The 22038-nt window shown below is 43.3% G+C and overlaps 1 protein-coding gene across 9 annotated transcripts in view; it reads right to left on the reverse strand.

Moving 5' to 3' along the window:
- HDAC9 (histone deacetylase 9) overlaps positions 1–22038 on the reverse strand; it is a 534753-nt gene that overhangs the window by 330287 nt on the left and 182428 nt on the right. Inside the window, exon 1 of one of the 9 annotated variants that reach the window (XM_069094413.1) lies at positions 21002–21804. The exons of the other annotated variants lie outside the window; for them this stretch is intronic. Coding sequence (XP_068950514.1) covers positions 21002–21017 — 16 coding nt within the window. The 5' untranslated portion in view covers positions 21018–21804. Of the gene's footprint in view, positions 1–21001; positions 21805–22038 lie in introns of those variants that run through there. 9 annotated transcript variants of the gene reach the window in all.

The raw sequence follows: 22038 nt of genomic DNA on the forward strand, positions 1-22038 counted from the left end.
GACATAAAATAAAACTTTGTGCTTCTGATGATGAGAACCACTATTTTTCTTTAATACTTTCTATGTCTGGAAAGTATTTTCTAGACATCTGAGCAGTCACAGCCACCTCCCAAGGGAGGTCCCACAATCCCTCAGAACCTCAGTTTGAAGTAGGAAGAGATTTCAGTTGTCAAAGATGAGAAGGAGCCCTCACTATATCACACCAGACCAAGGGCATGGCCAGCTTCTGCTCGAAGACTTTCCAATCAGTAGAGACTGCCACCTCCAGAGGAAGCCCATTAGACTTGAGGAAGATTAGCCTAACATCTACACAAACTCCATGGTTCTCTAATTCTCCTCATTCACTTTATAGCTAACCTCAGAGCCCAAGCAAAAATGGTCTGACCCTTTTCTTCCAGGGGACAGCCCTTCACACACTTGAGAGGAACTATCCTGTCTGAATATCCCAAATCTTCTCTTCTTCAGGCTAAGTACCTGAAGTTCCTGCAATTGATCTTTTTATGATATCAAAGGTTCCCTAATCAGAACCTGTAACAAGAGTTCAAAGAAAGGCATAAGGATTTTTTTTTCACATTGTATGTTTGTGTTTCGTTTTTTTTTTAATTCCTAAGAATCCTATTTGCCAACAGAATAGTCAATGCTCCCTCTCTGGAACACTCCCCCCCCCAACCAACACCCCCAGGGTGTTCCCTCTTGTTTCGATTACATGAGTTCTTAAAATATTCAGCACACATCCCGTGATCAGTAACTGCATTGCCCCCTTCCTCCTCTCCTAAAGAATGAAAGTGTGATATTTTCAGGAACAACATGGCTACCTTTTCCCATTTTTTTTCCTTTTATATATAACTCCACCAAACACTGCTGTAAAGTATTCATCAACTCAGACTGGAACAATTTTCCCATCTGTCAAAATATTTTAAATAGAATCAAGCTGGTATTACTTTGTCAAAACATCTCATCAAAGACAGGATCTAAAATTAAACAGGCAGTTCCTCGAACTATTTAAGGTGAATAAACTGTCAAAGAAACAATACATTTTCAGGAAATTTTGCAAGGTCTCATTATCCACCCCTGAAGGAAATCGGGTGTTTAAATCAAATGAAAGCATATGTTGGGGACAGGCAAAAGCAGATCGCATAAATATGAGACAAGTAGGCGACGTTTCCTTCCCCCAGGCTCTCCACTTCAACTCCCGCCTCACAACAGAGAAGGTGTGTCTCTACAGGAATGGCTTTGATGTCTGTAGACACAATCAGATGGGACCATTCAGGCACCCAGGAAAGGAGAGCTTCCTTGAGATGCAGTGGAGTCCACTCTACCTAGTAACTCTTCTTAGGACTCAGAGGCCACGTCCCCATTCTCCAGATGAGGAAACCATGAGACAGTATGGGTATAGTACAAAAAATGTTGGACTGGGAGTCAAAGATTGGTTATTTGTTGTTTAGTCATGCCTGACTTTTCATTTCAACTCCTGGTTCTGCCACATAATACCCATATAACCCTGCACACAAAACTTCACCTCTCTGTGCCTCAGTTTCCTTGTGTAGAAAATGAATGGATTGGACTATGCTTACTTTCTTTTTTTTTTAAAGCAATCAGGGTTAAGTAACTTGCTCAAGGTTACATGGCCAGGTGTTTCTGGGTGGGTGCTAAGTGTCTGAGCCCGGGATTCGATCTCCAGGTCATCCTGACACTGGAGCCGGTGCTCTTACTCAGTGTGCTACCTGGCCGCCCCAATGCTTACTTTCAAGTCACTCCTAGGTTTATGTCTATGATTCTATGACTCAACAACTTCCTGGGTCCCTTTCAGGTCTAAATCTATGATCCCATGAGATTCTGGGCTGGTGAGGAACTTGCTGGAAGTCACAGAGACAATACATGGAAGAACTGTGATTATAACCTATTCTTCTGACTTTGAAACCAACATTCTCTCCACTGTGCCACATTTATTTCTACCAATGACCGTTAATGGCCAGAGCTTAAGGGAAAATTTCCATTAAAAGGTTTTCTTTAAATACATTCCTAGGCTCTCCACTTTAGACTGGAAAATGGGACTCTAGTATTTGTTCCTTTCCCTCTTGAATCTGCTCCCTGAAAAATGCCAAGAATTCTGCTGGGTTTTTTAATTTATGGTCATACTTTATATGGAATTATTAGAAAGGGGCATACTATAGGTAAGTAATTGACTGAATTATTTAGTAAATGACTGTGTGCAAAGCATTATTTTGATCACTGTGAATAGGGAGATATAAAACATAAATAAACATGGCATTTGTTCTCATGTGGTTTATAGTCACAATATATTATAATTGGATATTAAAGAAACAGGGACAGGTAGGTGGCCTGGTGGATAGAGTGCTGAACCTGGAGCCAGGAAGATTCATCTTTCTCAATGCAAATCTGACCTCTGACACTTACAAGCTGTGTGACCCTAGACATAGCTGTTTGCCTCAGTTTCCTCATCTGTAAAATGAACTGGAGAAGGAAATTGCAAACCACTTTGGTATCTTTGCTAAGAAAACCCCAAATGGGATCATGAAGAGTTAGACATGACTGAAAAATAATTGAACAACAAACTTAAAAAAATGAAAAATTAAATACTTTGTGAGATCCAAAGAAGTATTATTTCCTGAGAAGTTTAGGGGGGACAGGGAAAGAAGGAAGGAGGGAAGAAAGGAAGGAACGAAGGAAGGAACGAAGGAAGGAAGGAAGGAAGGAAGGAAGGAAGGAAGGAAGGAAGGAGGGAAGGAAGGAGAATATATAAAGGATGGAAGAAGGGGAAAAGGAAGAGGAGGGAAGAAATTGAAAAAAAGAAGGAAAGAAATAAAGAAGGAAATAGAATGTGAAGTAGCTTCTAAAATATGGGGAGGAATTGAACTAAGATGGAGAGGCCAGAAATTACAAGAGAACAATGCAAGATAAGACAAAGAAGCAAAAGCATTCAATGTTCACTCTGAAACACCAAGGCATAGTGCGCAGAGTGCTGGCTCTGGAGTCAGAGGACTTGAGTACAAAGCCCGCTTCAGATGCTTATGGTGATAAGCATTTGGGACATTGGGCAAAGTGATTCAAACTTTACCCTCAATTTCCTCCCCTGCCATATTGGAATAGATGTCCTCTAAGACCTCTTCAAGATTTATGATTGTAGAATTCATGGAATGTGGAGAAAAACGATATGAGAGAAGGCAAGAAAGTTATATATACTGGGGCCAGAGTGTTGAGGACCTGGAATGCCAGGGACAGGAGATTGTGCATTGCTTTGTAGGAAGTTAAGGGCAGATAATCTCTAAGAATGTAAGCATCCCTACTGCATATCAGCTCTCCTGGAAAGCCAAACTTGAAAGACAAGGACTTTGACCCAATAGCAAGGTGGACCAGGGCTCTTTTCTGCTCCTGCCTCAGTAGTGTCTGCTAGCCTTATGCCTACCATTCTAAGTAGCCCTCACATCTCAGGAGCTGGAATGGACGAAGATGCTCACCCAGTCAATCTGCTACCCTCTACAGATGAGAAGAATGTTAGAATGGATATTCTTGAGGGCAGGGATGGTTTGGTTTCTGCCTTCGAAACGTTGGCCCTCGACAAAGTGACTTGTACATGGTAAGCACTTAATAAATGTTTGTGAATGAAATGGATGCATCTAAAATGACCCCTAGTCAGTCCCAGTGGGGGGATTAGAGCTTATGTCTCAAGGTTCCCTGGTCCAGGGCTCTTTTCGGTGAACATGACATTCACTCAAGTCAACAAAATCTACAGAGTGTGAGGAAAAGAACAATGGGCCATGTCAGAAGACCTGGGTTAGAATCTGAGCCTGTCACTGATGAGGAAAATGAGACTAGGACTAATACAGAATTTTGCTTTGACAGCCAATGGGGAAGAAGGAACAGAAAACAACAAACAAAATGGCCCACAGAACTAGATCCAAACTTTAGAAAGTGGGAAATGATGAGAATAATTCTGAACCTTTTCTTAAAGAGTGAGGGTGGCAGTGGAGAGGGCACTGGCTTTGGAGTCAGAGGAGCTGTGTTCAGATCCTGCTTTGGTTACTTAATGGGTAAAAAGAGGAGGCTGACCTAGAACCCAGCCTACTAGAGGATCTCTCAGGGATGCCCATATTCTGCTCAGCAGGTAAGCGCCTAACGATATCAGGTGTGCTCCAGACCTGGCTCACTCCACTCCCAGCTATGTTATTGCCTGCTGCCTTGTTCCTGCCCCATATTCTTCCCTTCTCCAATCCCCCTCTTTTCTGGGCCGAAAACAGTAATAAATCAATAATGCTATTACTCCCAGAAAGCATGTAGCAATCTCCTCTCCTCCAACTTCACTACCTAGCCCTGTAATACTCTACACTAATGTACTCTTCCCCGGATGCTGTCTCCTAAATATGTTGCTTTCCCTCATATACCATAAATTTCTCCAAGGGAGGGTCTAGCTTTGCCTGGTTTTCTACTGCAGACTTCAGCACTATGCCTGGCACATAGGGACTTCTAAATCCTTCTTCATTCACTCATTGTAGGTGTAAAATCACTCATGCTCAGTCCAAAATATAAAAAATGACAAAAAAACCCATACATAATCATAGAGTCCTTATTCTTTGGCTGAAACGTTTCCAAATAATAGTTAAGAATTACATCTATCTAGCAAGCCCCACCTGGGACTCCAATCACAGTCCCATGCACCAGGATATACGTAACAAATGCCAATTAAAAGGCTCACACCAGCAGCAGGTCTGTGAGAGGCCTCCAACAAGGCCACATCTGGGGAGCACCACTAATTACACATATGCTTGCTAGTTCATTAGGAGCGCAAGGCAATCTTCTAAACTGAGGTAAGGCATTTGCACATCAGCAAATTCATGAACTGAGATGAAGACTTCTATTTTCCATGAAAATGTAGTTTTCAAAGGGCTAGTTGAACCACCTACCAGCAGTCTGTTCAGAGAGCCCTGATAGTGAAGGAATAGCTCTGTGTCACTCATACATACACAAACCCCACAACCTAAAGGGAGAACATTTAACTGAGAAAGGTGATTTTCTGGGACACTAGAATGAGAAATAGCCTATATTCCCAGAAAACAAAAATGTGGCTTCCCCGATAACCCACCTTTCCAGGCTCATTCTGCATTTCTGTCTCTACTTACTTTCCAATCAAGCCAAACAGAATCACCTGGTATCCCATGACTTCCACATCCATGTCTCTGTGCCTTCCCATGAGCTGATTCCCAGGCCTGAAATGGATTCCCTGCTCCTTTATGTATATATAAGACACCTTCAAATGTCTATTGAGTGCCACCTCCTCCCAGAAGCCTTCTATGAAGCTCTTCAGCTTGTATTACTCTGTCCCTCTTCCAATGACCTTTCACTTACTTATCTTGTAAGTTCCTTAAGGACAGGGATGGTTTGATTTTTGTCCGTTGTGGTGCCCACACCAAGGACAATGCTTTGGATTTTTTCTGACTAGTGCGGTAATTTCATCTGCATAAGATAACCCTTCACACACATAGCAGACACTAGCAAATCCTTTTGGATTAAAAAAGACAGAAGTGTGGCAATAACATGCAGCTCACCAACTGTGCAAGGACACCTTCCCAGAATTATAACACTCACTGAAAATGAGATGACAAAGTTATCTTGGTCCCAGTTATCAATTCCCTCAGCAAATAGATATGGCCCCTCCCAAGATTTTCTAGCTACGTATATTGAAATGTCCATAATGGGATATATTTTCCTGTGATGTGCTGATCTCATTTCTAACATGTTAATGCCTGGAGAATATCTAATAACAATAATGGTGGTCACACAGCATAGCCACCAGAAACTACAGAATGGTTATTCTTACGGTGACTGAACTGTAGATACCATTTGGTGTCTAGCTGTCAGGAACTCAGCAAAAAAACCTCTGCTACAAATACTGGCCTCGAAACAGCAAGGGGAACACAGCCAATAAAGCATCCCCGAGCCTGACCACGATCACCTGGACAGGAAAGGGAGCCCCAGCAACTTGAGAACAAGGTTTTTCTAGTAGATGTCGCCATCCCAAGTAGTGATTATCTCTCAGCTACTGGGACAAAAAGCTTTCAAATCAGAGAGACCCAGAAGAGGAGCAGCTCCCTGAGGTGGCCCTTGACTACCAGATCTGACCCAAGTACATTTGCCTTGAGCCTCCAGTGGAGGGAGCTGACTTGTTGAGGCTTTTATTCAGCTACAGAAAGCAAGAATTGTATCCACTCGGGGCCAAAGTCCTTTGGACACTAAATTGAAAAGAATGATAGGAGAGGGAGTCTTCTTGGGATAATTTCTTTCTGAAGCCTATCCAAAAGGATGGGAATGAAGTGACAAAAATGAGGACGAAGAAAATAAATAGAAGCAATTTTTCCCATTGCAGAGTTTGCAGAACCTTTGCATGCATTGGTGCATTGGAGCCTTCCAAAAACCTTGGAGATTTGGCCAGGGTCACTAGGTTAGTGTCAAAGATAGGAGCTGAAGCAACTCTCTCTAATGAAAGGGACAATATTCTATAAAAAATAAGTCCAACAATAATATGATATGATGCCAATGACCACCCCAATGGATGGAAAGAAAATCTCTAAAAAAAAACCCTCAGAAACAATTCTCTGGTCCTCTAAGTTCATCGAGTTTCTTCCTGTTAAACATTTCTCTCCTGTCTCCAGGGTTTTTCACTCACACCACGCTAACGCCGAGAACAAAAACAACGTTTGTCTAATCAGCTGCTTCTACCTGAGCAGAGGCTCCTTAGGCTCCCGTGTAAGACTCAACAGGAGCTCAGGGATTTCAGTGTTTAAAATGTCCCCCCATGTTCTTCCCACAGAGGGGAAAGCGCCGATAGAACACAAGGCCGTGGAGATGAAACATTTAGCTTCTGAATTATTTACCCCAAGCCGGGAATGCTGAGGTAGGCGAAACAGTGCTTGCCGGGAACGTTTTATATGAAGTGAAACTGGCTTGCAGGGGAATGGGTTCTCAATTATACAAGAGAGGGGGATGTTCCCATGCCCTGACCTCATTTCAAAAATAACAAATTTCCTGCCTTTAGCTGCAGCTCATTGTTAACTTGCCAGTGATTCCCTCTGCCAGCAGCTATAGCCATTGGCTTAGAGAGATGTGGACCCTCATGTAGGACAAGGCTGATCTGAATTCACACAAAAGTGATGATTGGCCTCGATTCCCTCCTTGGCCTCCTGACCCACGGGCCCTCTGAGTCACGCCCCGTTCTCTGTTCTTGCCCTGCTCTCGCACAGTGGCCTCGTTCAGCCCAGATCAAGTCCGCCAGTTCATTTGATGCTGCCGGTGGTGACTTTGCCGAGCTGAGAACTACACCCTCAAAGCTTGATAACCGCCAGAGCCACCACTAACGAGCCGGGGTTTTTGAGGGCAAACAAGGTAAGCCATTTTCACCTGTGCCCTCGAATCAAATTCAGGTAGGAGGCAGTGCGGAGAGGGTCTGCCTTAGGGCATCAGCTCTCTAGCAGACCGTGACCCAGAAGACTTCTCTTTGAATGATAGAGGAGACAGGGACCTGGAAAACCAGGAGATCACTGCCACAGAGGCCACCGCCACGGACGTGCTCACAGCCACGGAGGCCGCGGCCACGGAGGTGCCCACCACCACAGTGGTACCCACCTGAGGAGCTGGTGAGCCAGAAGGCTGCTTCCTGTTTTAACCAGGTTTTCTTACTCAAAGGTAGTAGTGCATAGTAACTAGCCTCAAACCTGATTTCAAGAAATCCTGATCTCAAGTCCTACCTCTGCTATACTGGTTCGGTAACCCCAGGAAAGGCACAGATTCTGGGCCCTGGGTTCCTTTTTAGGACTAAGTCTGAAAGAGAAAGTGGTAACCTGCATTGCTAGAGGGGGTTTCCTCACCTGGGAATTCTTATACCGATGATGTCACTGGTCCAGGCCCAGCCCCTAAGCTTCTAGTGACTCAAATGCTAAACTCAAGTGTTGGGTGTTTATATTATTTTTGCTTGTTTGTTTTTTGTTTTCCTGCCAGAGGAGTAATTTGACTTTTGCACTTGGGGTCCAAGCCCCAAATATCCTACCCTAGTTCCTCTTTAAGTAGAACATTTCAAAAACACATCTGCCCCCAAAGCCTGCTTTAACCTGGAGTGGAGAGTGGATCCCTCAAAAAAATGTCTTTCAGTCAGAGAAAAACAGACATTTATGATGAAAAGCCTTTTTCTATGACTATCTAAAGGAAGTTCATACTGTCCTGTCTCCAAAACTTACAGAGTGACCCTGGGCAAGTCCCTTAACTTTCTCCCCATCTCAGTTTCCTCATCTGTAAAACAAGGATAATAACGTACCACAAAGGGACGTTGTGAAGATACATTGAGTTAATACATGGAAGGAGCTTTGTAAAACCTTAAAGCCCCACATAGAGTATATACACAATGTTACAAAATGTTACAAAAAACTGGTGGTTATTCTTATTGTTACCAGTGTTACAGAGGGCAAAGCACTTCCCATACTGAGCCTCAGTTCCCTCACTTGTAAAATGAGGAGATTAGGGGAGATAATGTAGTGGCCCTTTCCCTTAGGGTTTTCAAAATGGTGAGAGGAGAGAGAGAGACAGACAGACAGACAGACAAAGAGGGAGAGAGAGAGACAGGGGGAGTGTAGTGGCAAGTACCCCAGCGTCCCCAGGGTGGCTGCTCACACAGGTTCTTAGATCAAATCAACATCTGCATTTCAACATCTGGGTTTTTCAAAGCCAGGGGGGCTCTGGACAACGGCTTTCTAGAGTTTCATCTGATCAAATCACAGAACACTTCTCAAAGTGAGCCCCAAAACAAAGCTACACATCAGGGCTTATATAGCCTTCTCCTGGCTCAGAGAATGTAACAACCTTATTGACTCACTGGCCAATCAAGAAGTATCTACTGAAAAACAAGCCTCCCACCCCAGGCTCCAGGTGCATGTTAGCCTAGGGGCAGGGAAGATCTTTAAAATTTACATTCCCACTACAGGGAGACAGACAGACAGAGAGGGAGAGAGAGAGACAGAGACAGAGAGAAATCAAGTAAGAACTGGAAAATAGTGTGAATATTATTCTCCCCATTTTACAAATGAAGAGACTGAGCCTCACAGTGACTTGTCCAAGGTCACTGAGCTAGTGGCCGAGTGATCTAGGACTCAAAATTCATGACTTCTGATTCCAAATAAAATAGAGGAAAACAGTATAGTCCTGTGGAAATCCCACTGGCTTCAGAAATAGAAGACTAGATCCAAACTTAACTCTCTGTCCCTTATTAACTGTGGGATTTGTGGAGATTCTTTTCTAGGTCTCAGGTCCTTTATTACTAAAATGAGGGTTTGGAACTAGTGATCTCCCAAGGTCCGTCAGCTTTAAATCTATGGTCCTCTGGACTAGGTTCTCACCTTTGTGATTCCTAATTCCCCTGCCTCATTTGTTAAATGGGAATAATAACATTTTAAGGACTTGGTGCAAGTGATATTCCACATTCTTGCCAGTTACCTGATTCTATGAACTGAAAAATACTCTTTTAAAACACACAGATCCAGGAGCAGCTAGGTGGTGCAATGAATAGAGCACTGACCCTGGAGTCAGGAGGACCTGAGTTCAAATACAGCCTTAGACACTTGACACACTTACTAGCTTTGTGACCTTGGGCCAATCACAACCCCAATTGCCTTGCCTCCCCCCCCCCAAAAAAAATACACAGATCCTCCAAATAGAGAGGAGCAAGTGAAAGGTTTGTTGACATCTGGAAGGAATGATAGTTCTTTCTCAAAGCAACACAGGATCTTCTTGGCACGGAGCTGGACGGGGTGGTACTTGGGATTTTCCTCCTAAAAGGCCAGCCTGCTCTCAGTATATAAATGTCATTGCCATTACCAGGTTTACCATAACAGCAAGAAAAGGATTGTTCACACTCCACCAGTTCCTACCTTTCCCAAGGAGGCACCCTCTATTTCCTTGACTGCCTGATAATAATCAAACTCTTTTTACAGATAATTATTTTGGCTAACTCATTCCAATAAGAAGCCCCACCTCCAGCCAAAGCAAGGGTTGCCATTTGTATGCAAACATAGCTAAAGTCCTAGAAAAGGACCCAAAGTAGTGTAGTGCAGGACCATTAAACACAAGACCCAATGTAAGACCTAAATTAGGCAGAAGTGCCAATGATACATCTTTGAATGTGATCAGGTCCATTGGCGCTCTCAATGAGCTCGTTCGCCTCTCCGACACATTACCCAGGGGCACTTACAAATGGGAGCCAATGAATATATTACATCAGTGAGCAAAAGAACTTTTGCCTAAGTAGGACAAATTTTGAAGGAGAAAAAAAGTCTTTAAATTGTATGCAGTGTTACCACTAAAAAAAAAAAAAACAACTTTGGAGCTGTACAGGCAAGGCGCTAATCAGCTTTTAAAATAAAATTAGAAGAAAAAAAAAGACTTACTCTTGCATAAACATTAAATGTAGCACTTCCAGATGCCAAGCCACACACCTGGGGCTGTTCCTTCACTGCCATCTTAATTCAGTCTTTAATAACAGACTGAATTTTAAATGAATTGAATCTCTTTAATGCATTTGCAAATTTCAGGGGTTCTTCAGTCTTTGGGAAAGTTCAACATGGAGCTTTTTCCTCCAATTCTGTCAGACAGCTGCAGGGTAAGATATCAATAGAAAATATCTATCATTCCAATTACTAAATTTCTATTCACTCATGACAATATGAGATAGAAAATCTTGTGTGGTTGAAATGAAATGATCAGAAAAGCCAAGGTTATGCCAGCAAAGTTGAGACACGGGCATGAAGATTCACTAAGTCACTAAAGTCATAAGTAAGACATTTCCAGCTTTGCATTAAGAGATATTTTAACTACCATTTCTTTTTTCCCCACACTGAAAACCTTTTAGCCAATGGGCTAGTGGCACATCACTGCCCTGGCTCATCTTGGGAGAAGCCAAGCAAAAACAATCCATCTAACTACTGAACTGCCAAAAGCCTTCATTTGTCTGGCTTAAATCTGCACCTCTATTCCTATTAGTTAACCTGTCAATAGAAAAACCTAGCATACGAGCAAAAGGAAGAATTCTCCCCATCCAATATATACTCAAGTAAAAACATTTTTCTAAAAGCACATTGTCGTTGATAAACATAAAACAAAGATACCTTGTTTTGAACCTGGTAAGGAGCAACATAGAAAAATAAAAAAAATTCAGCTTTAGGTTTTGCTGAAGGGGAGAGTTTGTTTTGTTTTATTAATTTGCTTGTAAAGATCAAGGAGGAATCAGCAAAGAGAGGTCTGTGGAAGATAAAGAATGAACAGGGATTACTGAAAGGCAGAATGGCATGAGGGAGAAAGCACCGGACTTGGGAGTCAGGGAGAGCTAGGTTCAAATCCCTCCTCAGACACTTTCTAGCTGTGTGACCCTGGGCAAGTCACTTTATCTGTGCCTCAGTTTCCTTATAGATAAAAGGAAGAATTTGGACTTCCTAAAGAAATAAAGCATTATTAAGCACTTACTATATGCCAGTCATGGTACTAAGTACTGGGTATACAACAAAACAAGATGGCTCCACTCTTAAGTGGGTGATGGTGTTGCTGCTATTGTTATTGTGGATAATAGGGGAAGACAAAAGGGGGGATTAGAAAGATGGGGGAAGGGAACCTCCCCAAGGCCAAGGCTGCTAGTTGGATATGAGCATTGCAACTTGAATTAAGCAGGGAGGGAGATGCATGGCTGTAGCCCTTGCATGAAATGCCAATCATGGCAGGGGATGCACCCATCAGGAGTACAGACCCACAGCAGGCTCATCTAAAGGTGGGCAAAGCTACTGTCATGGAAGTGGAGAAGTTTGGAGAGTTCTGGCCTCTCCTGTCCCATCTAGCTTTAAACCTATGATGCTAGGATTAAATTTCCATATATATTCACTCAGCTCCCTGAGGTTTTCACTACTATTCACCCTACTGGGTAAAGCCCAGCCTCCAGATAAAACACAGATGTGATCTGGGAAGGATAACAGATGAACACGCCTTTGCAAATGACCATGAATAAGACTTGCCACATTTTTTAGCTTGTTACCTAGCAAGGTTCTGGGTGACTAGACTCTAAGGCATGCAAATCAACCCTGTTAAAAAGAGAGGAGAAAGCTGAGGGAAACATTCAGATAGTTAATGGGTACTCACTTTGGGGGAGCAGAAGTGGAAAGGAGGGCTAGCTAGAGAGGAAGGAGAAGAAACTGTCAGGTATGAGTAGGTGGGTGGGGAGATGTTTCAGGTCCCAAACTAAGCTCCTAATCAACCAAAGGATTGTCATCTGCATCTACACACATAGGACTCACCCTAGCGAAATACGGATCCTAGAGGGATTCAGGATTCTCCTTTGCTGCCATTCAGCTTTGAATCAGGCATCTCAAAGATTCAGCATTACTAATAACCCAAAGGCAAGGGAGAGGAGCAAAGGAGGTGTTCAGAGAATCCTGGAGCACATTACCACCAATGATCATAAAAGGCTGTGGATGCAGGAAACAGTACAAATCGACCAATAAGCATTTATCAAGCACCTACTACATACCAGGCATTGTATAAGCACTGGCACAAAACCATGGAAACATTTTCTCGGAGACTTCCGATACTCCAAAGTTTGAATGTATTCAGGTCCTTGGTGTGGGTGCTCTCTCCAGCCCGAAGACTGGGACTGCATTCACACCCTGCCCTCACACTCAGAGCGCTTGTCCTTGACTTTCCACTTAGATTTATAGAGCAAATGCACCCCAGGAACCTGAAGCTGCCTACTGATTGCTTTCCTTCTTTGGGCGTTCTTTGATTATTGGAGCCACACTCCAAATTTCCAAGCTGACCTAGTCCAAAAAAAAGGGCCCAAAAAATCAGGGAAATAAAAAAAAAAAAAAGATTCTGCAGAAAATGAGGCACTCTCTCCCAATAACATCTGATTGCTTAAAACTGAATTTTTTTTTTAATCTAAAACCACCTTAATAATACGTGATAGGTTTGGATTGGAATAAACACAGAGATAAAGAAAGCTTTTCTACGTAAGTCATCATCTTAAATCAGAGATCTCTATTATCTCAGAACCTTACAGCTGCACAACACCTCGGCAGTCATTTGGATCAAGTCTTGTACCAGGGAGGCCCCTGGGCGGTCCTTGGCCACCTCCACCCTACCCATAGCAACCATGAAAGATCTTCACTGATGTCTGGCCACACGTGTCCACATGTCAATATTCGCACAACCTTTTATTTTAATTAGCACTCAGCCAACATCTCTATTAATACAATGAAATGAGGATTTAAAAAAAAAGAACACATTCTTTACATGATTTAAATAAACCTTGTAGCACTCAAAAGGAAACCCCATTCTTCACCAAGAAGCACCAGAGAATATCCTTCTTTTCTGCAAGGTTATTTCATAAAAACAAGCTTTAGAAAATAAAAGAGAAAAATGTACCCAGTCATCATAACTCATTACTTTTGTGGTTTCTACAGTAGATATACTTCAAAGGCATATTTTTCTTGCCCTATGTTTTGACAAGGAATGGAGTTACGAACCTTTGTGTATATATCTGTAGAAATGCCTCTCTAGATAACACTCAAGGAAGAGAGAGGAGGGGTGAGTGGTGTCACAAGCCAGTGAGGGGGACAGAATGTTTAAGGATAATGCTCCATCACAAGCCCCTTATGGCCCCAGTCCCTATGTCTCCATCCTTCCCTACACCCTTTGTAACTACTTGTTTCCTTCAAGGCTGAGCCCAAGTACCACTTCCTACAAGTGGATTGTCAGGATTTCCCTGGGTGTTAGAGCTGCTCCCAAATAACTTCAAAATTATTTTGTACACAGCATTCCCTCTGGGGATACTCCCTTATGTGGAACTTGCACTATAGCACTGGCTGGGGAGGTAGGGTGGACAACTATCCCATACTCCTAAAGCTAGAGCTCACAAGCCCTCACTGGTAGTCTTAGCTGTAATAGTCAGCCAGTAGACACATCCATCTCAAAGTAAAGGCATTTATGGGCAGTTAGGTTTAACAGTGGATAGAGTGCCAGGAATGGAGTTAGGAAAGCTCATCTTCTTAAGTTCAAACCTGGCCTCAGACACTTTACTAGCTGTGTGACCCTGGGCAGTTCACTTAACCCCTTTTGTCCCAGTTTCCTCATCTGTAAAATGACCTGGAGAAGGAATTGGTAAACCACTCCAGTATCTACTAAGACAACCCCACATGGTGCCATGAAGAGTCAGACATGACTGATTGGCAACAAAGGTAAGGACAAGAGTCATAAAACATCCCTCCTCAATATTCTGAGGCACAATCTTCCACAAACCCATAAACACAGTGAGAAGAGTGGGTGCATATATGCAGTGCAATGTTAGTATTGCACATGTGTAGGGAACTCGTGCTTTGGGTAATGCAGGGCTTTATGCCCTTTCTCTTCTCCTGATGTCCTCCTCCCCTCCCAGGTACAGCAGCATTTCTGCTGCTTGGATCCCTGTTCCCTTAGATAGCTGGGCTCCCAAATGCTAGGACTTATTCTTTCTTAGATAGTAGCTAGCTCCTTTCTCTGCTTCCAGGAGTCTCTCTGCTCAGAGTTCCTTCTGCTGATCCAGCATGGTTTTTCCTTTTACAAGAGAGACAGCACTATAAGATGTCATGATGAATGTGAGAAGTCACTTCTCCTGCCCCACCACTGCTGTCCTTTGGTAGAGAAGCACAAGTCAAAAAGGCAAAGGATGATCCCCTTTCAAGAACTACATTCTTCCTCCACAGATTCTCTGCTAGACTTCTGGAGGCCACAATCCTCAAAATGGCTGCTTCTGCTTAAGACCATCTCTGTCTCCATAGAATATGTTCTTCCTTCTTTCCTTCCTTCCTTTTCTTTCTTCTATCCTTCCTCCTTCTTTCTTTCTCTCCCTCCCCTCTCTTCCTTCTTTCCTTCCTTCCTTCCTTCCTTCCTTGAAAGGCCAGGACGGATAACCTGTCCATAGCTACCCACTCTTAACATAGCAAGCCCCTTGCTTCTCTGACTTTACCAACATTTCTTCATAAATTGGAAGGGGGCAACAATGTGAAGACTCACCCTCTCACCTCCTTTAAGAAATAAATCACTGGTTGTCTCTGCTACCTGATCATTCCATGATTTCATTAACTAGGGAGAGGAAATCAGTTGATCAGGGCTGTCCTTGTGACATATATAAAGATTGGATTTGCCTTTCTCTGAACAAGTTGTATCCACAAACTCATCCCCTCCCACCAGAACATATGAGGACATGAGGAAAGGGATTTTCTCATTCTTGTCTTTGTATGACCCATGCCTAGCAAAATACCCAGGGTGTAAGAGATGCTAAGTTAGTGCTTACTGACTGATAAAAGCAGCCCACCACGGTGGGGGCGGGGGGGTTTGGGAGGGGAATTATCATTGCCTTACTCTGGAAAGTGGAGGAAATGTCGATACCTAATATGTCAGTCAGTCCATTCAGATTCAGTTCTCCAGAAGGCCACTTTCTATTCCTACCTGTGTCCTAGGAATGTGTGAAACCCAGAAGGTCATGAAGCAGGCTGGCCCTTAGTTCCCCTTTCAGAATGGTGGTGAGGCTCTCACTTTCCATACACACTTCTCCCCACAGGGTACAGATGAATAATCCCTTAGCATTTCAAAAATCCTTCAGGTAAATCACAGTGTCCTTAGGAAGCATTATAGTTAGTCTCAAAGACAATGATCAATTACAGGAGACTGAAAGAATGGAATCTCTTCCTGGAATCAGGGAACCCCCCGACAATTTCCAATTCCCTCAATTCCAAACAAGTGTGTTTATTCAGCACCTACTGCGGCTCAGGGCATTGTGCTAGGGTTTACCAAGCTGAAATGAAAGCAATCCCTAACCTCAAGGACCTTCCATTTGATTGAGGGAATACAACTGATGCAGAGATAATTTAAGGGGGACACAAAGAATCCCAACTAAGAGGACCAACAGGAGACTCTCATAGGATCCTAGAAAAAAAAAGATTTAGAGCTAAACTGTAACTTTGAGTCAGAGTCCAAACCATTCATTTTACAGATGTGGAAACAGGGAAACAGGGTAACAAGTATCAAAGGCAGGATGTGAACCCTGGTCCTCTACTTTAGATCTAGCCCCAGCACCAGAGTTGAACTTTTTCTTTGAGGCAACTGGGGTTAAATGACACAGCCAGGATCACACAACTAGTAAGGTCACATTTGAACCCAGGTCCTCCTGACTCTGGGGCCAGCGCTCTATGCACTAGGCCACCTAGCCGCCCTCTGGATATTAAGCTTGAAAGATGGTTGGAAATTCTTGAGTTGGAAGCGCACTGGGAGAACATTCCTGCCCCGGGGGTAAGTCTGTGCGAAGTCATGAAAATGGGAAATGGAGCGGGAAAGAACAAATGAGTGCATTTAGGTGGAACTTAGAGTATCAAGAATAGTAACATAAAACAGGCCTGGAGACCTTGGCTGGAGCTGGGGCCAAGGCTGAGGATCTGGCGCTATAACCTGAGGAAACTGCGAGGACTCATTTTTTTTTTTCCTGAGTTAGTAACATGGACAGACTTGAGGACTTCTGGTGCCGGGCAGCCTATTCCCTCTGAGCTTAGCTTTAGCTTGGTGGGAGGAAACCAAAAATTCCCAGGGTAAATGACTTGGTAAAGGTCACACATTCAGTGAGTGGTTCTCTCGTCCTTCTGGCATAAAAAAGAACTTTTCATGATGTGTCATTTGCAGAGGAAGAAACTGAGGTCCCTGTGAGATAAAATGACTAGTGTTAAGGCCACACAGTCAATATGTGGTGGAAGTTCAATCAATCATGCAATCAGCAAATATTGATTAAGCACCTACAAGACTCTCTTCTTTTGTATACCTAATGAAAGCTGTCAAAAGCTGAACCAAGCAGTGATAGAATCAGCTGGAGAATTAAACAAGACAGACAGACATCTTGATATCGTGGACATATTAAAAATGGTTTGAAGATACCAGAAAGTCATCATCTTTAAGTGGTCCACCACCATCCCCTATAATGTGACAAAAGAAAGGGGGTCCATCATGGTAGAGAAAATCCTTAAACACTTGGGCCATTTAATAAGGATTTCAGCCCACAAGAGGCAATTATCGTCCTTGCCATGTGTTTGGAGGTCAGGACAGATGTGAAGGAAATAGAAGAAGATATCATCCCAGACATAGCCACAAAAACACTGCAAGGAAAACACCTCCCAGAGACTCAGAGATATTTTCCAACTAACCTCAAATGTTAAATATCTGATAAGAAGGGTCAAACTAAAAGACTTTTTTGAGTCAGTTTTGGCCACAGAGGGAGGCTCAGAAATGCCTATTCTTGATATGAGGCAGTGAGAGTGAAAGGCACACATCAAAGTAAGGAGGTGAGAAAAGCCCTTGAGAAGCTGACTCCCAGACCACTGGCTAAAGCTCTAATTTCCTGGCTCAGAATCCCAACCCACCCACCTAAAGCATTTCACTGAGCCTCTCCTTCCCCTCCTTCCCTTTAACTTCTCCCCACCCCCTGCTAGCCCCACCCCTTGCAAACCCCTTCTTGTTCAATGACAGGAAAAGAAAGTGATTTCCAATCTTTTAGAGTTTTTCCAGGAATTCTTCAGTCATCCCTGGAGATCTCATTAAGGTCAACGGATTCTCTTAAGGTTCTTAAGGGACCTTTTCCCAGAATCATGTTGTTAAATGCATAAGAAAAAAACCTATAAATTGCAAAGGATATCAACTATATTGAAAGATAGTTATCAAAATATATTTTTTAAAAAGTTCACGGACCCATTGTTAAGAATCCCTTTGTCTATGGAATGATAAGCATAGGATATTGTTGGCTAAATGAAAGGAGCTAGGTGGTGCCACAGTGAACAGGGTGCTGGGCCTGCAGTCAGGAAGACATCTTCCTGAGTTCAATCTGGCCTCAGATACTAGCTGTATGACTCTGGGCAAGCCACTTAACCCCATTTGCCTCAGTTTCCTCATCTTTAAAATGAGCTGGGGAAGAAAATGGCAAGCCACTCCAGTATCTTTGCCCAGAAAAATCCAAATGGGGTTACCAAGAGCTGAAACCACTGAAAAACATCCATGACCTAAATGAATTGGGGCACCAAACAAAAGTGAAATGAAAAGCTTCTTGACCAGTTTGGGACTGCAACTTACAGAAAAGTGAAATTAGAAATGCCAGGCATAAGGTCTAAGTATTTAATATTCCATTTCCTGACAGTAGTCATGGCAACAACTGTCAATATAGTAGACAGTTAGCTCCCCATTGGAAGGAACTTTTAAAACTTGGTTGTTTTACTTTGAGGCTAGTGGCACAGTACCTTTCACATAGAAAGGGCTCCATAAATGTTTGCTGAATTCAATTGCCTCATAAAATGTTGCATTTCTGAGTGTGAATTCCTAAATGGAATTCCCACCAATGCCCTGCTCCTTTCCGTCCAGGGTACAATGTCAAAGGAAGAAGATGGAGCATACAACTTATACTCCATGGGGGAAAGAAATCTAAGTTTTGAAATCCTTCTTCTCCTCTCCCCCCTCCCAGCCCCAAAGGCTTTCTCATCTATATTTGGTGTTTTATGATTACTCACACAGCAGATGAAAGCACTCGGCATGTAAATTCCAGGTTTTGTCAATGCCAGACAATGCACAGCCCCATTCGGCCAGAAATACCTTGAAGATGCAGCCAATTCTGATTTCTACAGTGCCCCCAACATGTTTATCATTCATTTTACAAAAAAAAAAAAAACAGTGCATGTTTTTTAGAGTTGACCCAGATGAATTTCCCCGGTCTGCTTCACCATCCAAAGAGAAACAAATGATCTTCAGAGCCACAGGGACTCATACAGCCAGATAGGTTGACTGAACAGCATTTTCTGAGTGACTTATCCACTCTTCAGTGTTCACTGCCACAATGACCACACCGTCTCAATCCCAGGGCCTTTCTCTGTAGACTAAATAGCCACCTGTCACTTCTAACAAGGTACTGGGAAACTCAAGATTGTCTAAATCTTACTGCATGTCTAACTGTGTTTGACTTAGGGTTTCCTCCTTGGTTTCAATGGATACATAAGCCTAAGTCTCAAGCAAGCAAAGATTTGCATTAAGGAAGCCATTCAATTGCAGGTGTTTGAATGAGCCCATTTTAAGCAGGAAGAGAAAAAGGAGAATCTAGCAGCCTTCACATGTCCCCCACTTTGTGCAAGTCTTAATGCTTCTAACTTAACTCAGAATGTCTCACAGCTGTGACTTTGTTGGTATGGGGTACTTCCTCCACCTACACAATGGCCCACCCCTCTGTGCCTAGGACAGTGCCTGGAACTAAGTAAAGATTTGCTGTTTACTTGAGATCATTGCTATTATTGGTGTTACTATTGCTAGTAGCAGTAGCAGCTCGCCTTTTAAAAGTGCCTGAAGGTCTAGAAAGCGCTTTCCATAAATGATCTCACTCAGTGCTCCCAACAGCTCTGGAATCAATTACCCAACATTTCTTAAGGGCCTTCTAAGTGCCAGACACAGGAGCTGCTATCAGCAGACCGTCTGGCATGATGTCTGGGATGAGTTAGATGGCAAAGAACCCAAATCTGGCTGCCCCCTCACCTTGCAGGAGTGCAGTCCTGCACACATAGCAGGTGTGTGATGACTGATGGATGGGATTGGCTTCTCTGAACGATAGAATGGACCCCCAGGAAAATAAAATCACAGTTCAAGAGTTGGAATGTAACTTAGAGACAACCAAGTCCAACCTGCTCATTTTAGAGAGATGTAGATTGAAATCCTGAAAGGCTTACATGCCCAGAGGCACATACCTAGTGGGTGTCAGTGGCTAGCTTTGGTCATCCTGACTCCAAAGTGGTGCTTTATTCACTACACTGGGCTGTTTTGTTTTGTTTTGTTTTTAACAGAATTAATGAAAAGTTGGGGGCAGGTGGGAAGAGGATACATCTGCATATTCTCCAGGAATCTGAATCATTTTGGAAGACTAGAGAGCAAACTGTTCAATCCTTGGGTCATTGGAAAAGCAAGAAAAACGTCAGCAGTCATTTGGAGGGCATCCAGATCCATTCTATAGAAAGAAAGGCAAATTCGTGTGCTGCTGCTCTCTGGGCTGGGAAATGTGACCATAGGTGGGTTGACTAATCTCCTTTTGCCTTGCAGCTCCATTTCCTATGACAATATTCTACCCAAAATCTCTGTCACAAACATGGAAAATGAATGCTAGTGGAGAGGGGCCTTTCCTCTCCTCTTAGGAGTCTGTCCTACGTACCTGTCCCATTTCAAAACCTCACACTACACTTCTGAAGTCCTGGATGAGTCTGGAGAATGCCAGTCTTCCTCAACATGCCTTTATGTCAGCTAGCAGATGAAATCAGCAATTTCCAGCCACAATTACCAAGTCTGAGCTTCTAGAATCAGCTGTGAAACCAAGTGTCTCCCCCAGAATTAGAGGGAGATTTAATATTGAGGTCTCAACTCAGTAGTTTACTTTTTTACAATGGATTGTCTGAAGGTGAAGTCTGCCAGCTCACCAAACCTCTTCTCTCTTCCTCCAGGGTGACTTGGGATTGCCCTCCAAGTGTCTTGGATAGTTAAATCCTCTGTTATTGTCATTTAACTGAAATTAAATCACTTGCCTGGAGTCAATCTTTGCCCTCCTGAGATTTATGACAAATGAATCATGAGTTCAGACATAGATGAGGCAATCTAGTCCAAAGCCTTCTTTTACAGATAAGGAAACTGAGGCCCAGAACCATGAAGTGACTTGTCTAAGGTCATTCAGGCCTCTTTCTTCCTTTTTTCTTTTCTTTTCTTTTTTTTTTTTATCAAGGACTATTTCATGCAAGGCAGTTCCTGACTAAATTGTCAACTGATTTTTTCTCCATAGCAGCTTCATATTCCACATTCAAGAAGGTTATTATTCAAATACTCCCACAACAAACTCAATTTTCCTTTTATATGAAAAGTTAAGAAAGAAACTTACCCGTCCTGTTGTGCATTCTCCCTTTGAAAAAAGTATGCTGCGGTTTAGAAAACTTACAGGCTTCCCTCTGAACTTTTCTGTATCCGTTATAATATTAAAGAACAGCAAGGAAGGGAAGTGGTTAGTCAGCCTGCTAATTTTATCAGTCCCTCCCACTGGTTAAACAGTACCTGATGCGACAGTTTTCCAGCTCACTTCCCTTTCTGAAGTCCGATTTTATAAATATAGCAGGACTCAGGGAAAAGAGGTGCATCCGTACCTGGTATGAAGGCAGGCAGAAGTGACGGAGGCAGCTTTCCTGTTACCCCGAGCCCTGGCACTCTGCACTCACTCAAGCCCAAGGAGAATCTTTTTCAAGATGAGGAGGAGGAGGAAGAGCAGGAGGAAAAGGGATCTCGCTGTGCTTCTGACCCCAGGCAAACACAGAGAAGCTGGGTGGAAAGGGGGGAGGGATCCAGTTTAGGGTGTTTTGTTCTCAGGATCACCGGGTGAGACTGGAGGCTCATTGGTGGAGAAATTGCTTTGCCCTGGAAATGAGCCAAGTTTCCGGATGTAGAAAATTCCATAACTCGGGTCCCTGGCTGAGAAGATTCTTCCTCTGGGGCTTTGCCAATTAAAACCCAGGGACAAGATAGCTGATGTGTGCCCTCTGCGTAAGGGCAAGACAATGCCAGCCAGACAGAGAAGAATAGGGAGTAGAGACCTGGATCTCCAAGCCCTCGTTCACATAGGGGTCACCCAGGGACAGGAAGGTAATAGTGCCAGATTTCGAGTCAGAAGACCTAGGTTCTAATCCCGACCCTTCTGGCTGCTATTTTTTTTTTCTTGGTGTAAACCTGTGATTTTGTTGGAAGAGGGATCTTCCAGGAGGAAACTCCCTCTCCCAATTTGGATCTGCACTTCTGCAGCATCGAGGGATTCCTGGCAGAGAGAGACAGAGACAGAGACAGGCAGACAGACAGACAGACAGAGAGACAGAGACAGAGAGGAGAGAGAGAGACAGAGAGGAGAGAGAGAGAGAGAGAGAGAGAGAGAGA

The sequence above is a fragment of the Petaurus breviceps genome, unplaced genomic scaffold, assembly GCF_028583685.1.
Source record: "Petaurus breviceps papuanus isolate PSGF00001 unplaced genomic scaffold, PetGlider_PUasm1.0 218, whole genome shotgun sequence".
In the NCBI taxonomy this organism is placed as follows: Eukaryota; Metazoa; Chordata; class Mammalia; order Diprotodontia; family Petauridae; genus Petaurus; species Petaurus breviceps.